We start from the raw sequence: 18,201 nt of genomic DNA on the forward strand, positions 1-18,201 counted from the left end.
TATATAAAGGCACTTATGTATATTCTATTACTTGAGAAATACAATACAATCATTCAGCATTTCTAACATGGTATCAGAGTCACTGCTCTAATTTTCTTGTGTCTTGCAGTCTTGTTTTGTCGATATTTTCCGCTGCCTCATCTTCTGTGGTCAGTAAACCCTTTCAATGCCATCTCCCAACTGCTCCGCCGCAGTCAGAGGTCCTCAGGGTTGAATCTCCACCGCCAGAAGCTCCTCCTTGCCGCCAAAACCACTGCCATCATCGGATTTGTCACCTCTGACCTCCGATTAGGACATAAGACCTATCAGCGTGTAGATATTCAATCGATCTACAAACCGCCACCAGAAACATCCACATCTGACCATCCACGCGTTGCCACGCGCCGGTCAAAGTTTCGGCGAAGTTGATCCACAGGCCTTCCGTGCCACTAGGGTATCTCCGATCTTGTTGCCACCGACACCATAAGAATCTTCCTTCTCCGATCTACATCATCAGAGAAGAAACGGCATCATCAGACAATTCATGCGCTCTCACGCGCTGACAGAATCTTCAGCGAAGTTGGTCCACGTGCCTCACGCGCTCCACGCGCCACTGGGTTATTTGCTGACGTCATCTCTGACGTCATCCCTGCTTACGTCAACCCTAGCTGACATCACCTGTTTACGTCAACGCCACATCATCTGCTGACGTCATCACCTGTCAGCCTGCTGACGTCATCCGGTTGACTTTGACCAGGTTGACTGTTGACTTTTTGCCAGAGTTGACTTTTTGCAGTCCAGGTGCTCCTTACCCAGTTTTTCGCGTAGATTTCATTTTTGTAGTCCATTTTTGCATATTTTGCTTCTAAATGAGAGATAAGGACAGGTCTTCTTCTTGTTGCAATAATAGTCACCGACAATCTAGCAAACGTTTTTGCAGTTTTTGTAAACGTTTTGGCCATAATAATGAGACTTGCTATCATCGCAACAAATTAGCTATGTCAATTTCCGCTACTACTATTGCTAACACTGAGAGTGTCCAACCAATGGCTCCCGTCTTTGCACAGTCTAAGACTTCAGGACGCACTTTCACCATGTCCACAGATGACCTTAAAAATATCATCGCCAATGTCATTCGTATGGTTGGTAATGCATCTTATTCCTCTTCTCTCTGAGCCTTATCTGGTATGTCTCCTTCCTCTTGGCTTATGGATTCTGCTTGTTGCAATCACATGACTCTTCACTCGTCCTTATTTTCTGAATTTAAACCTGCACCAAACCCTCTTAATATTCACACAGCAAATGGTTCCACTATGTCTGGTCATAATATAGGTTTCGTTTCGACCTCCAATCTCTCGGTTCCTGGTGTCTTTAATGTTCCTGACCTTTCTTACAATTTATTTTCTGTGGGACAATTAGCTGAGTTAGGTTATCGCATTTTCTTTGATTATTCTGGGTGTATTGTGCAGGATTCAAGGACGGGACAGGAGCTTGGGACCGGTCCTAGAGTTGGGCGTATGTTTCCCGTGGACAACCTTCGTCTTCCACCTGTTGCTCCTGCTTTTGTTGTTGCAGCTGCTGCAGTTTCTTCTACTCCTTCCCTTGCACTTTGGCATGCTCGACTTGGTCACGCATCTTCCTCTCGAGTACAACAATTGGCTTCTAAAGGTTTGTTAGGTTCAGTGTCTACAGAAAATTTTGATTGTGTTTCATGTCAGTTAGGAAAACAACCAGCTTTGCCTTTCAATACTAGTGAATCAATATCCACTGATATCTTTGACCTTATTCATTCTGATGTTTGGGGGCCTTCCTCTGTCTCTAGTATTGGTGGGTCTCAATATTTTGTTGTCTTTGTTGATAATTACTCTAGTTATAGCTGGATTTTTAATATGAAACATCGTTCTGAATTATTGCAAGTATATTCTAATTTTGCAAAAATGGTTGAAACTCAATTTTCCAAACGTATCAAAATTTTTCGATCTGATAATGCTCTTGAATACACTCAATATGCTTTCCAAGTTGTTTTGCATTCCTATGGCACTGTTCATCAACTAACTTGTCCAAGTACCTCTCAGCAAAATGGTAGAGCTAAACGAAAACTTCGTCATATTCTTGACACTGTTCGTGCTCTTCTTCTCTCTGCCAAAGTTCCTGCTGCTTTTTGGGGTGAAGCTGCCCTTCATGTTGTTCATGCTATTAATCGCATTCCAAGTCCTGTTATTCAAAATCAAACTCCATATGAGCGCCTTTTTGGGTCACCTCCAGACTATCACCACCTTCGCTCCTTCAGTTTTGCTTGTTTCGTTCTTCTTCAGCCACATGAGCATAACAAACTTGAGCCTCGGTCAATGCTTTATTGTTTTCTTGGCTATGGCGAAACTCAAAAGGGGTATCGGTGTTATGATCCTGTCTCTCATCGTCTTCGCATCTCCCGCAATGTTGTCTTTTGGGAACATCGCTCCTTTGTCGAGCTCTCTCACTTCCGTGCCTCCCTATCTTCCTCCTCTGTTTTAGATCTTTTTCCAGATGAGGCACATATTCCTCCTATAGTTGCTCCTGATCCTCCTATAGACTTCTCTGTCCAACCACCAGATATCTTTGATCCCTTTCCTAGTTCACCCTTTAATGAACAGGTGGAAGATGCACAGGTTGAAGATGCACGTGTATTAGGGTATGTGGGCTTTAGGCCCACCTTGTTTACTTATATAGCACACTTACTTGTACTGCACACTCTGCCTCCTATATAAAGGCACTTATGTATATTCTATTACTTGAGAAATACAATACAATCATTCAGTATTTCTAACATATACTTTTTCTAATTGACAGACATGACATAATGCCATCAACTATTGCCCGAACACTATAGCTTATTTGAAGTAAGAATTTGTTACAACGGGGATGACCAAGACTATGATATCCATCAGCAAATAGAATTAACACATTCAAACACTGGAGCGTTGTATATATTATAATTATATATTTCATACTAGTATAGATAAGACATGGAATTGGTTTTCTTTTTTTTATCTCTTAAGTACACTGAACTGATAAAAGTGTACAAAATTCCAAACTAGGTAGTTAAATACTGTTAGGTTCTAAATGTTTAGAACAATTGGCAAATCGTGAACATAAACTTGTCTAGATATAGATCTTAGAGTCTATAGGTATTGTTAGACAATGCACAAGGTGATTCAAGTCAAGATTCAAGAACATACAAGCTGTAGGAAGAAGATTTCATAATCTGCTTGGTTCGATCGATCGAAAGACAAGCTCGATTGATCGAAAGTCGTATCTACAGAATTTTAATTAAGCCCAAATAGCAGTTTAAGCCCATTAAGGATTAGAGTTTCAGATCTACTTCTCCCAGTATATAAAAGAAACCCTAAGTACGTGTTTATAAGGCTTTTCAGAGAGAGAAGAGTGTGCCTCTTTTGTATTTAGGGTTTTGTACCTAAAAAGCTCTCTTATATTTTCTACCGGTGTTATTACTTGAAGAATTTCAAGATCCGGTATTGTAGAAGTTGTTGCCTTCTCTAGTCATCAAAGGTACTGATAATCTAAACCTTCAAGGGTGATCTTGGAGTCACAAACATAAGAGTTTGTGTTGCTAAACCTTTGAGTGGGATCTCAAAGTCACAAACGTGGGTGTTTGTGTTTTGCAAAGTTAAGGAAAAAAGGAGTCCATGGTCTCGGAGCTTGCACGTGGTCATTTCAGTAAGTTTCTACTGGTGGGTAGCAATAGAATGTTAGTGGTCTAAGTTCTATTGTACAAACTTCAATTCTTTCATAGTGAATTTGCTTTTTACCTTGAGGATAGCTAGGTTAAATCCTCCCCAGGTTTTTTACCGGTTTGGTTTTCTTGGGTCATCATATCTTTGTGTTCTTTATATTCCGTACTTTACATTGATATGATTATATGATTATGTGTTAACCTAGATCTGAAATTTGGACTAAGTAATTACTTGGCTAATTAACTAGGTTAATCCAATTGTGTTTTAAGGGGTCTAAAAACATACAAGTGGTATCAGAGCAAGTAACTCTTTTGTTTTAGATCTTTTGATCTAAGAGCTGATCCTTGACCCCTGTTGTCATGGATAATTTGAAGTGTCTTTCTGATCATGTTTCTGCTCATGCTTCTGTTGATTTTATTGATGCCTGCGAAACTCTTTGTAAGGAATTATTGAAATCTATGAAAATTGCTAAGAAATTCAAGGAAGAGTTAAAATTGGCTAATCTTGAAAAAGAGGAATATATAATATATAATTTTAAAAATTTAGAGTTTATGTAATTTATCAAAAGTCATTAATAAATGTTGGCTACTTGGCGTAGAGAGAACATAGGAACTTGATTCAATAGTGGTTTTCAAAACCCAATCGCTTGTTATATAATATATAATTTTAAAAATTCAAAGTTTAATTTAAAATTATCACAAATTATCTGGGCCAGAATAATCAAAAAACTCAAATCCCCCCCCCCCCAAGCTGAGGCTGAGGCTGAGGCTGAGGCTGAGGCTTTGCCTTGGTCTGTGGAGATTGCAAAAAGAGAGTGTTGGAGCCACGTTATCTTCAAGGGTGATGCGGAGTGCTATTTTGACCCCCCTAACGGATGAAAGTATTGCCCCTGACTAGTCCATTAATGCTGCTATCTCCAATATTCTTTCTTATTCCAAGTTTTTCATGCTATTTCTTTTGTATGGATTAGGAGAGCTTGCAACTCTACAGCACATGTTGCCAGATTTGCTTTAGTTTTAGATTTGTCTTGTTTTCTTTAATAAGGATAATCTTCTCCCAGAGTCCCAGTCCTTTCAGCCATCTGTAAGGTTGATTATCCCCATCCCTTTTCTTAGCTTTCAATGAATTGTAGTTTATCAAAAAAAAAAAAAAAAAAAATTTTTACCCTTAGAGAAGCTCCTACACCGTATTTCACAAAATTGAAAAAAGCAACTCCACATAAACATGGATACAAAGCCATAACAAGTTTAGACCAAACCAAAACTCTATGAAGCATTTCAACAAACACTTTTTATGCCACCAAAAAAAAAAAATTGTGGGAGATTGATGTTTTGCCTAAATACTTTTGATTCAATCACTTCCAAAAACTATCCAATTAGATCAAATCCAAAAAAAACAAAAACAAAACTTCTTTTTTTATAAGGAAAAAAAAAACTATTACTAATTATATTTAACAACCAATAAAGTTTTCAACTATAAATCAAATTTGAAATCCATGTTCATGTTTTACAGAACCTAAAGATTCCAACAAAGTGCTACTAAAGAAATACGATTAAAACTTGACCCATTTAATATAAAACAAAAGTAAGGCAACAAGAACTTAACCCAGTTAATATTGAGCTAAGAACGAAAAATAAAAACTAAAAGCAGTGAGATAGCCGTAGTGGCTGGGACAGATGAAATAGAAACAGAGCTGAAGTGTAACCAACGTTGCGATGGAAAGAAACAGCAGCAAATAGTGGCAAGTAAACTGATGTAATACCATTTTTAGTGATGTGTCTTCTCTCTATTGGCTGGGACTACAAGCTGACCTTGTAGTCCAGGACTAGCTAAGAATTTTCCAAAATTCATTATCTCTAGACAATTAAGGTTGTCAAACGTGAAATCAACCTAGAATTGATTTATTTTCCCGTGTTGACACTATTCATCCAAGTCTGGTACAAGTTTGAATTTTTTTTCTTCTTATTTATAAGCAAGCTGGAAATTTATTAGAACACACTAACAAACTTACTTAAAGAAGCTCGGAACAATTGCCTGCAAACAAACTCATTTATTGTGGAAAACTCAACTACAAATACAATTCAATTAGTTCTAATATACAAAACAGACAATGGAATCGATATAATATCTAAAATTGAAGCGTAATATTTATTGTTGTTACGCTCTTATTGAGCCACATCAACGTAGCATTTTAGAATGTTCAGTCCAGTTCGGTCTAATTCGGTCCACTTTCATCCAATTCGGTCCACTTGCATCTATTCAATCCATTTTGCTAAGTATACTTTTATCATGTTTAAAATTTTCCTCCATCCCTAAGTGTGTGTTTGGGTGGAAATGAAAAAAGAAAATTATTTCACTATTTAGTTTATTTTTGCTACTATTTATAGGTCTCACTATACTATTTCAACTAATTTTTACCTTTATCTACAGTACTTTCAGTAATAATTTTTCAGTTTCAGCAAAATAAACAATATCCAAATACACTAAGTATATTTTGGAGACTTTTGCTATCCATAGACACTCATCTATCCCATCAGTACACGTTTGAAAGTTTGGATTACTAAGTAGTAGGTGAAATATTTCAATCATAATCTAAGTGATAGTAACGGCAACATTTGTAAAAGAGAAATTTTATACCTACAAAATGATATTTTATCAATTTCATTTTACTGATGAGGTAAGATGGATCTTGATCCAATAATATGATAATAACAATTATTGAGATTTATGATATAGTAAAGAAAATTGAGAGAGAAGTCAAGTTAATTGAAAAGCTCGACAGGTTTCTAACTTACTTTCTTGGATCCATCGCACAAACTCATCCATTCTATAGAACCATCAGCTTTAAAAAAATAATAAAGGTAGATTTGATTGCTTTATATGTTCTAATATTCGTGGTATAGTTTCTAGCCCAACGTTTGATCCTTCTATTTCCTTCTCTAATCTTGCAGGGGCATGTGCAGAATCGTTGCCTGTTCTGCGTGTATGGGAAAAGCAAGAAATGACCTTCTCTTCTATTTTTCTGCCAAAATCCTAGACTTCACGCTTAAACAAACAAGCAAGCTGAAACAAAATTTGGGTTGTCATTTTACATTCGAAATACCCAAAGATCTTCTACTGACTTTTTTATTTTTTGAGAAGATCTTCTATTGACTTAATCGTACTGGTATATATATGGACCCAAAAGTGTAATAATACTTAATCAACAATTATTGTGATTGACGATATAATAAACAAAATTGATGCGTTAATTTCCACGTGTCTTAACTTAATTTCTTGGACTTATCGTTTAAATCACTCAAGTTTCTGACTTAATTTCTTGGCCCCATCACAAAAGTTCGTTCATTCTGTACAACCAGCAGCTTTGAAGAAGAAGCAAAATTCGCCAGCACCACCCCTTTGCAAAGCCTGCTCTACTTAAGTAATGGTGGTTTTAGGAATTTTTTTATTTTTTTTATTTTTTTTATGGTTGTCACTATAAAATTTAAATTATACGAAATCTAATAAAGTAATAACTTAAATATTTACTGCAACTGCAAGTCAAGTCGAAAAAGAAAAACAAAATTGTTACGACTGTAAAGCCAAAAAGAATATAACTGTCATCACCATCAAGGAAAACTCACAACTACAATATTTTTCTTGGTATCATTTTTAAAGGAAAATTGAAATTAGATATTATTTTTATTGAATAGGTTGAATGAGTTACAAATTTGAATAATTAGCAATTTTTATCTTTTTGTTTCATAATAGGCTTTTTGTTGAATAATTTGTTCATTTGTTGTTGTTTGGTCTTGTCTTATTTTTGTTTGATTTATATTTGTTGTTATTTGGGCTAATATTTATTATTGTTATTTAAGTTTTTTTTTTTTTAAAAAGGATTAAGGATCATGTTTGGGGGGGTAGAATTGGTTTTGGAGTAATGATACTTCCACAACATTTTTACAATAAATCTTATGCAAAAAGTTGTTTATTGGTGGGTAAAAAAATAATATTTGTATTAGGCCCAAATTATAATCATAACAACTTATTACATTGAATTTGTTGTGAAATTATTGTGAATGTAGTAATACTCTTATTTTTGTTAAACCTAAATTTTTGTAATTCCCAAGTCAAAGTGTTCAACATTTTTATTAGAGTGATCACAATAAGTTAGTTTAGTATATATATATATATTTTTAGCAAGTGTATATATACATTTTTTTTACAAGTTAGGGTGATCTGGTGACCATCCTAGCTTGCATGTGGAGCCACCATTGACTATAAGCTATATAAGCTATAATAGAGTCAAACAAACAATAACTTGATAGAATAAGATAACTCCAGCTTAAATCTTATAAATCTCTTTAATTTTTAGATAGATGTAAGACATATAACATTTATTTGATTTTTTGTGATTTATATGAATCTTTTAACACCATTGATTTTTTAAATATCACGTATCTTATTTGTGTTGGAATTAAAATTAGAGAAAAATGAAGGATTTTAATGCAAAGATCCTTTCCTATCAATGTTTCTGTTTTTGGATTTGAGGTAAAATACTAAAATTAGGCCGGATTTGCAAAGTAAAATGACATCGAGATAAGACAAGAGAAAATCTTAGGGTACGTAAGATGTAAAATGACAATCCAAATTTATTTTTCAGCTTGCTTGCCACGTATCTTGTAAGAACCACCTCCTTACTAAGTTCGGGCTATATATATTTTCCCACATTAATTGTCACTCACCAGAAACATCAACCATGCTCTTCTCCTGCCCATTCTTCACAAATTCTATGGCTAGCATATTCACCATTTTCATGTTCATATTCTTTCTAATATGGATATCAAGAAGAGTTCAAAGAATTGCCACTAAACAAAGATCAGTTCTACCTGAAGCTGGTGGGGCTTGGCCTTTGATTGGCCACCTCCACCAGTTAGGAAGGTCACAACCGCCTCATATAGCCTTGGGTAACATGGCTGAAAAGTATGGACCAATCTTCACAATTTGGTTGGGTGTGCATCGAACAATAATAGTAAGCAGTTGGGAGATAGCCAAAGAGTGTTTTACTACCAATGACAAAGCCTTTGCCAACCGTCCTAAAGGTTTAGCTCTAGAAATCTTGGGCTACAACTATGCTATGATTGGGTTCAGCCCTTATGGTCCCTTCTGGCGCCAAGTGAGAAAATTGGTCACGCTAGAGGTCCTCTCAAACCACCGCCTGGAAACACTCAAACACATTCGAGAGGCTGAGGTAAATGATTCTATAAAAGAGATACATAAGCTATTGGTCAAGAACAACAAGGTGTTATTGGAGATGGAGAGATGGCTAGGGTGCACAGCCCTAAACATAATATGTAGGATGGTTGTAGGACAACGATTTGGTAAGGTTACAACCAAGGCTGAGAATGATAAAAATGATCAGTGTCGAAAGGCATTGAGAAAGTTTATGGATTTGAGTGGAGAGTTTGTGGTCTCAGATGCACTTCCATATCTAAGGTGGTTGGACGTGGGGGGAAGCGAGAAAGCCATGAAGAAAACTGCAAAAGAATTGGATGATGTGACTAAAGAATGGCTAGAGGAGCATAAGCAGAGGAAAATTTCTGGTGGGGTGAAGGAACACCAAGATTTTATGGATGTAATGCTATCCATTGTCACTGATGATGATGAGACTTCCAGTTATGATGTTGATACAATCGTCAAAGCTACATGCCTGGTAAGCTTTTGATAACCCTATTAATTCACACATAGTATAATATATTCCCAAAATCCCATTTGCTACATATATTCAATTAGGTTAACTTGTTAAACACACGTTATTTTACACAATTTTTAATACGTGAAAAAAAAAAAAAAAAAAAAAAAACAAACAAACAAACAAACAAACTGAAATTATAAGCTTTTTTTTTTTTGTGTTTATAAAATTGTATAAAATAATTTGTGTAATAAACATTACTCTATTGAATTTGTAGAGTCAATCCATTGATCACTTTGTGGACTAATAATTAAATTTCTTAGATAGTTGAACACATGCATGGCCCATGTAAGAAATACAAATTCTTTATACTACTTTTTGTATTCCACTTTATATTCTACGAATCACAACTTATCATGTACTGTTTTTATTTTTTTTAATTTTATAAAATAATTGAAGTTTTAAATGAAATAAAATAAAATCAAACACATTGCATACCACAATTAATGGAGCATAAAGTACAACACAAAAAGTGGTATAGAATATTTGTATTTCCCGTGTCTCACATAAAATTCAACGTGGATCTAGAACTTCATTTTACAGAATTAAAATGTCCAAAAAATTTCATGATAATTATCTTGTGCATAATGGTTTATTTAAATCCTGAACTTGAAGGCATGTCATTTTCTTGTCGAATATTAAGCCATATATAATCAAATAGCACAAGTTTTGAATTCTTAATGCAATCTGAATTCTTGCTGCTACTAAAGATTCTTGGACCATGGCTAGAAATCTTAAAGCTTTAGCCGATCATCTAAAATTCTAACCAATTCATATTATGTTACTTTTGTAGAACCTTATCTTAGCGGCTTCAGACACATCAACAATAACATTGACATGGGCTCTCTCTTTACTTCTCAACAACCCTGAGACCTTAACAAAAGCTCAAGAAGAATTAGACATCCATATCGGTAGAGAAAGGCAAGTGAAAGAATTAGATATGAAAAATTTGGTATATCTCCAAGCTATCCTCAAAGAAACAATGCGTTTATACCCTGCTGCACCACTCCTAGTGCCACACGAGTCAATGGAAGACTGTACTTTGGTTGGTTACCACGTCCCTGCAGGTACACGACTTATTGTTAATCTTCCAAAACTCCATCGAGACCCAAATGTGTGGGTGGATCCTAGTGAATTTCGACCTGAAAGATTTCTTACAACTCACAAGGATGTTGATGTTAGAGGCCAAAATTTTGAATTGATACCATTTGGTAGTGGTAGAAGAATGTGCCCTGGGATTTCATTTGCCTTGCAAGTTACGCAACTCACACTTGCTACTTTGTTGCATGCTTTTGAAATTTCAAGCCCATCAAATGAACCTGTGGACATGACAGAGAAAGGTGGAATTACAAACCCGAAAGCTACCCCACTTGATGTTTATCTCACTCCTCGCCTTCATGCTCAAGTTTATGCATAATTTGACTAGGTATAATAAAATATGGTGTGGTACGATATGCATAATTTGACTAGGTATCATTTGATAAATTAAAATATGCATGGTGTGGTGCAATGAATTGGTGTATGCCATTTCCATGTAACCATTCCAGAGGCAAACATTAGAAAAGTAAAAGTCATTTGAAAAAGTTATCATCTTAGTTAATTTAGCTTTGTTTGAAAATAAGTTCTGTATTTGTCAAGTCATATTACGTGTGACTTGTAATTTGCATTTGTCTTGTGAGTTCTATTTTTGGAGGTTGGATCTTTTTTCTAAAAATAAGTTTTTTTTTTTTATTTATTGTCATTTTATGTGTGTCTTGTAATTTGGCATTTGACTTATATATGAGTTATTAACCGTTAGGAATTGTATTCACTATATATATGGGGGGAGGTTATGTTTTTAAAATTATATGTATATATATATATATATATATTTATATTATATTTTGAGAAAGACTTAGACTGACACACACATACAAAAGCCAGTAAGATTCTATGTGATAGTTTTTAGACCCCTTAAAAGCACAATTGGATTAACCTAAATAATTAGCCAAGCTGTTACTTAGTCCAAATTCCAAATCTAGGTTATCACAATCAAACAATCATATCATGCAAAGCAGCGGAAAGATAAATAACACAATGATATGATCACCCAAGAAACCAAACCGGTAAAAACCTAGGGAAGATTTAACCTAGCTATCCTCAAGGTAAATCTAAATCCACTATGAAAGAATTGAAGTTGTTCAACAGGACTTAGACCACTAACATCCTATTGCTACCCACCAGTAGAAACTTACTGACACGACCACGTGCAAGCTCCAAAACCACGGACTCCTTCTTTCTTGGATTCTCTAGCAAGTACAAGCACACCCGCTTGTGTTTCTTTAAGTTCTTAAGGCAGCAACTGAATGATCATCAAGCTCTTGAAGAAATCTCCTTTTTGATAATCCTAAACTTGTGTAAAGGAAAGCTCCTCACAGATCTCACAAGAGATTTACACAAACAGCAATATGAGCAACACTAAAACGTGGCTAGGGTTTGCCTTATATACCTGGGGCAACTTACAAAACCCTAAACGTTTTAAAACAAACTAGGGCTGAGTTGGAATTCTGCAGAAAACGCATCTGACCCGATTTTCGATTGGTCGAGCCTAAGCTTCGATCGATCGAACCAGGCTGAGAAGCAATATTAATTTCTACATCAGCTTATTCCAACTTTACATAAAAGAACCAACTTTGAGCAAGTCTAAACACGACTAAACATCTTGTTTTGATCACGGTTTGCCAACAATACACATTAGAGTTCTAAATACATAAAATCCTAAGTCTTTAGAACCTTACAATATGTATATAGATGGAGGAGATGTGGAACTTCAAATCAAGCCAAAAATCTCAAATATGCCCCCCCAATACTGCTACCAAGGTTGTCAAAATTTTGATTTGGATCCTACGATCCTATGATTTTACGATTCCACCTATCCAAAACGATCCAAATCTTTCAAAGATCTTTGCGATCATTCAGAATCAGTAGGATCGTACGTTTCTGACGATCCTAAACGACCTTGGTTTTTTGTAATTTTCTTTAACTTGACAGAAGGTTCAATTGAACCCAAATGAAAAATAAAGTCCCATAAGACCAATTTTTTCTACTCTAATGTAAAGAGAGTGTCAATTGGACTCAAATAAAAAAGATTCCAATAGAGTGTCACATTTTGAGGTTTTTGGCCTCTTTAAATAATGCTTACAAATGAATGTAGTGATATATGACAATTATATCAATGAATGTATAATTTATGTGATTATTTAACATACCAATGTGTATTTTTTGTTTTTTTCTCAAATAATGTAAGATCTTATGATCCACGATCCAATCCTACGATTCACGATTCCACCTACCTCCCACGATCCTACGTAGGATCCCGATTTTGACAACCTTGACTGCCACACAACCTTCATCATCTTTTCTATTTATGGTCAATGGTGGTGATTTTTTGGTAAAAAATAAAATGTAGCCCAAACTTCTAAATTTAAAATGACAACGATGTAAGGCAAGATAAAATATTTGGGTACCAGGCCGATTCAACAATTTTGGGGCGCAAAAAATTTAAGTGGTGTCATTTTTTATTTATTTAAATATTTATTAAATTTTATTATTTATTTAAATTTATTTTTATTTTATTTTTTGAGATGCAAAAATAATAATTAAGTTTTTGGATTTAAAGTCTAAATTTGCACAAATAAAACTTAATTTATCACCTGGCTATATAAATTAGTATCATTATAATACAAATGGTTTAATATGATATACGTCAAATTATCAATTAGTGTGATAATTTATAATAATTGCTAAAATAAAGGGTAAATTGCAATTTACACCTTTAAAGTTTGGGAGTGATTGAATTTTACACTCTAAAATTTCAAGATTTGGATTTTACCCCCTAAAGTTTAGGGTGTTAGGATTTTACACCCTGACGTTTCAGAACTTAGATCTTACCTCCTAAAGTTTAGGATTATTTGGATTTTACACCCCCAAATTCTGAAACTTTAGGAAGTAAAATCCAAACACTAAAACATCAGGGTGTAAAATCCAAATTCTAAAACATCAAGATGTAAAATCCAAACATCACCAAACTTCAGGAGGTAAAATCTAAATTCTAAAATTTTAAGGTGTAAAATTAAATCATTCCCAAACTTTAGGGGTGTAATTTGTAATTTACCCTAAAATAAAAGATTATTCAAATGTCGCACGTGTGTACGATGGTGGCTTACTATGTGGGGCCGTGGGCCATGTGTCTGTGGTGTGCCAAGATGCTATATGCCTATGCGCATATAGTAGGTGGGTTTAGTTAGTGATAGTGTGTGAGGTTGTGAGCCATGTGATTGTTGTATGTTAATATACTATGTGCAGTGTGCTATGTATGTAGTGTTTAGTGCAGAGTGTAGTGTAGTGTGCAGATTAAAAAATAATAATTGAAATAATGTATAAAAAAAACCCATAGTTAGAGCGTTCACACCAGTTCTTCTAAAATACATAAAGTGACAAAATTTACACAATTTTTCTCTAAAGTTACCCACACAAATGGGTGTTAAAATGCAAATATACCGATGCTTCTAAAATACAAAAAGTGACAAAATTTACACAATTTTCCTCTAAAACTACCCACATCAATGGGTGTTAAAATGTGTATATTTGCACATTTGCTACAATAACCATCCAAAAACCCCTACAGCCTACATTTAAATAGGGGCAAAACTTGGTAAAAATTCTTCTTTTAACTCCTATGTAAAACACTATCTACAAAATAGGATCACACTCTCATTACACTCACGGTGGTTTTCAAACTCAAATTAATTCTTATTCAGTTCTCCAACTCTGGTTTAATCTTCTTTTCACCATTATTATCATTTTTTTCTATTTGCCCTACTCAAATTTGCTCTTGCTCAATGTTATGTGTATGTTAATGTACATTGGTCTTTTCTATTTTGGTTTTCTAATTCATGAACAACTTCTTATATTCTAGAAACGATTCGAATATTTGTGTAAAATAACTCTTATATTTCAACCTCACCTTCAATTTCTTTCACATATTTCTTAAGGAACGTGCACTAGGGTGCTATCTTCAAGATTTTCTTGTCTAAACTTCAAGGAACATGCACTGGGGTGTTGATCTTCAATATTTTCGTGTTCTCTGTCCTCTAACTCTAACAAACTGTTTGGACTTTAGACCTGAAGTGTAGTCAATAGCAAAAATGTAAGTATCTTTGATCACCTCTATTTAGATGCCTAATGCCTATTGGGTTCTCTGTATTACGTTTGCTTTTATGAGTTGTCATTCAATATTTACTTTCTTGTATTTGGTTTATATTTGGTTTCTTTATTTTGTTATCATTATCCTTTTTCATATTATTATCTTCTCTTTAAAAAAAAAAAAAAAAAAAAAAAGCACTCACGTTTTCTTATATTTCTGTTACACCGTCATGTTTTCTTATATTCCTATTTTTTTGGTTCAAATATGATCATCGTGAAAGCAAGATCAATTGTTGTTTAGCTTCTCTTGGAGATGATGGTAAAAGCAGTCGAATTTGTCAAGTGAGATCTAGCCAAAAAGGATATCAACGTGATGGTTATACTTTGAATGAGGTATTTGCCTTTGAAAATGGGTACATAAATAAGAAGAAGGATAGTTATCATCAAGTACAAGATGTTTTACAACTAACCAACGTCCATTCCTCCATGTTTGAGGTGCCAGACAATGAATATAAGAAAATTTGAGTTCAAATAGAACTCATTTGAAAACTTGAATATAAGAAAAAAAAAAAAAATTAGTTGAATGCTGACTTAGAGTTTAGGGGGGAAAAAAACTTTATTCTTTTATAAAAAAAAAAAAAATTTCTTTTAACTCTCACGTAAAATATTGCCTACAAAATAGGACCACACTCTTCTTTTTTAATCTTCTCCATTATTTGGTCAATTTGGTGAATATTTATATTTTCTCTAATTAATGACTCTTTTTTAAAGAGTGGCAATGATATATATTTTTGTCTTTTTTTTTTCTTTTTTGTAGTTATTGGGTTTGACTAATTATTTTAGTGTATGTGTTCTAAATGATGCTCTCTCTTCCTCCTATTATTTTTGTCTGTTGTTTTTATTATATTTAATTCTTACTCTCTATTTTTTTATATTTTTTTTAGGGTGACATTTCAACAATTTTGTTAGAATGCATAGCTGTCACATTGGATGAATTTAGGTGAGCGTAGTGGTAGTCAATCTATCAAGTAGTTGTTAAAGACCATTTTTTGTGAATATCCTACCATAAGAAATTTAATATTGTCCTTTGTTGTGCCTTTCATTGCACATTTGATGATTCTATAAGCAATTACTTTATACAGAAATCTTTTTTTTTTTTTTTTTGAGAAACCTATATACATAAATCTTGAAATAGAAAAATGATTCTGGGGAAGTTATCTTTAAAGATAAGATTTAAAAATTGTGGAGAAACCTAAAACGTGGGTTTTTTTTTCAATCTCTTTTCTTTAAAGATAAAATTATAAAATCATGGAGAAAATTGCTTCTGAAAAATAGGCAAACTTTTAGGAATAAAAACACTTGGGTTTAAACACATTAAAACGTGGGGTTTTTTTCCCCTATTTTCTTTAAAGATAAAATTATACTAGTCACTGACCCGTGCTATGCACGGGAACTTATCTATTTGTGAGTTAGACTAAAATAATTTTATAAAAAATTTAAGAAACTATACCATTGCATGATTTGCTCTTGTATGATTTCAATTTGTGTTACAATTTGATGAAGAAGCCATTGCTTGAAACCTTCTACAAAAAAAAATACAACATTGAATATTAAAACTTCAACATTGAATATTGATATTGCAAAAAAATAACTCAAAAATTTAGATATTAAAACTTCTAGAAGGCCAAAAAATATTAAAGAATCAAATGATTCACTACTTAGAAATTATTGAAACAAAACAAAATATATATGACTAAACAATAGAGAAATATAAGAGAAAGATGGGTTACATTCAAAAGAATAATTTCAATTATTGCAAGCTTTTTTATCTTGTAAAAAAAAGGCTAAAGAGAGTTTGGTAGTTCATGTACAAAAATTACTTTTTAAAAAATACCATGAAAAACCATAATATAACAAAGTAGAGGAGAAGAAAATAAAATAAAAAGAGCTCATACCTCTGCTTGGCTATAAAAAGAAAAAAATTGGGGTTTGCTTTGCTTTTATAGTGTTCATGATTAACCTAGCAAATTTGGAAATAAATTATTAATGTTTGAGTTTGAGTTTAAGTTGGACTTATTAGAGAAATAGAGTTTCACTCCTTGATAAGTTTTGACTAAACAAAAATATTTTTATTTAAAAAAATTGATAATTGTGGAAAATAGTTGCTTTAAAAAAATATATATATATAAAGCAATAAGTTTTACTGGTGTAAACTCTAAACAACAAAAACAATCACATGCGCAAAATCAAATACCAAAAAGTGATTTCATATAAACTCATTAAAAGAGTAATGAGAATAATTAAAAAAATAATAATGGAGTAATAGAAGAATTAAAAGAACGTAGATTAAAAAAATAATAATAATGTAGATGACAAAAAAAAAGTACCAAGCTTAAGATGTGAGACTTGAGGCAAAGAGTAACTCAATACATAGCATCTAAAACAACTAAATTAAACCATGAAAAAAGAATACCATAGATACTATATGGTTGCATGGAGCCATGCTTGAGCTCTGAGCATGTTAGCAACAGCCAGCCACACCAACCTCATTGTATGTCTAATTCTATTAGCAGTGGCAAAAGCAAAAGCCAAAAATAAAAATCCTAAATATAGCTCTTTCAATTATCATGGCTCTTCATTCTTTTTCAGCTTGTACATTGTTATATATCTATATATATATATATATATATATTTTAGTTGTAGGATGGTGGATAATTTGTTGAGTTGTAATCAGTATTCAACTCTACTTTGGTTAACCTATTCGCTTCCAACTATTTTTATGCAATGTATGGGAGTAATTTTTGGTTTCCAACTCTCTTTAAGCAACGTATGGGGTAAATAAAAGTTTAATAATTTGGTTTAAAAAAAATAATAATGATGTGACAAGCTCTGAAGTGGTTTCAAAAATAATTTTATTTAAATACATTTTATTTTAATATTGTGCTGACATGGAAAATTGTGAGAGTTTCAGAAGTTTAGGTTAAATATATATAGATTACAAAATCATGGAGAAAATTGCTCCTAAATAATAGGCAAACTTTTAGGAATAAAATACCTAAAACATGGGTTTTTTTTTTTTTTTTTTAAATGTAAAACCGTGTTGGTTAGTAGGCTATTAGTAGAGGATTTTAAAATCCTAAAATTTAGGATTTCTTTTCTTGAAATTGTAAAAAATAAAATAAAATAAAATAAAATTGTGATCCTATTTTGTAGGCAATGTTTTAAAAAATTGAATTAAAAAAAAATATATGAGTTTACAACGTGCAAGTCTTTAGCATTTGAAAATTTTGTTATGGATATGCAATAACTAGCTACCTTTTAGGACTAAGTGACTGCCTTTTAGGATTTAAAAAAGAAAAAATTGATGTTACATTACAACGTAATATTACATTATTGTAATCTTACATTAATGTAATCTTAATGCAAGAATATAACATTACTTTGTTTAGAAAGGTGATGTGATATATTTTGTAATTTTAGATTATGGTAATGTTAGAAAAAATAAAATAAACAAAAAAACTTTAATGTCACATCATTGTAATCTACACCATATCAAAAGCGTATCACAACGAA

The 18,201-nt window shown here is 33.1% G+C and overlaps 1 protein-coding gene across 1 annotated transcript; it reads left to right on the top strand.

The window, feature by feature from the left end:
- Positions 1-8,376: 8,376 nt before the first annotated feature.
- On the top strand, positions 8,377-11,177 carry LOC126712146 (cytochrome P450 CYP82D47-like). Its single transcript, XM_050411358.1, has 2 exons — positions 8,377-9,405; positions 10,238-11,177. Exons 1-2 carry the CDS (start codon positions 8,452-8,454, stop codon positions 10,859-10,861), a joined length of 1,578 nt encoding a protein of 525 aa, XP_050267315.1. The 5' UTR covers positions 8,377-8,451; the 3' UTR covers positions 10,862-11,177.
- Positions 11,178-18,201: the final 7,024 nt, after the last annotated feature.

This window comes from Quercus robur, chromosome 2, assembly GCF_932294415.1.
Source record: "Quercus robur chromosome 2, dhQueRobu3.1, whole genome shotgun sequence".
Classification (NCBI taxonomy): domain Eukaryota; kingdom Viridiplantae; phylum Streptophyta; class Magnoliopsida; order Fagales; family Fagaceae; genus Quercus; species Quercus robur.

What these genes read in the sequence shown, in the direction of transcription:
- LOC126712146 (XM_050411358.1), top strand. Translation starts at nt 8,452, where the DNA reads ATGCTCTTCTCCTGCCCATTCTTCACAAATTCTATGGCTAGCATATTC. An exon ending in TCGTCAAAGCTACATGCCTG is followed by an intron (nt 9,406 to 10,237) that starts GTAAGCTTTTGA and finishes TTACTTTTGTAG; the next exon opens with AACCTTATCTTAGCGGCTTC.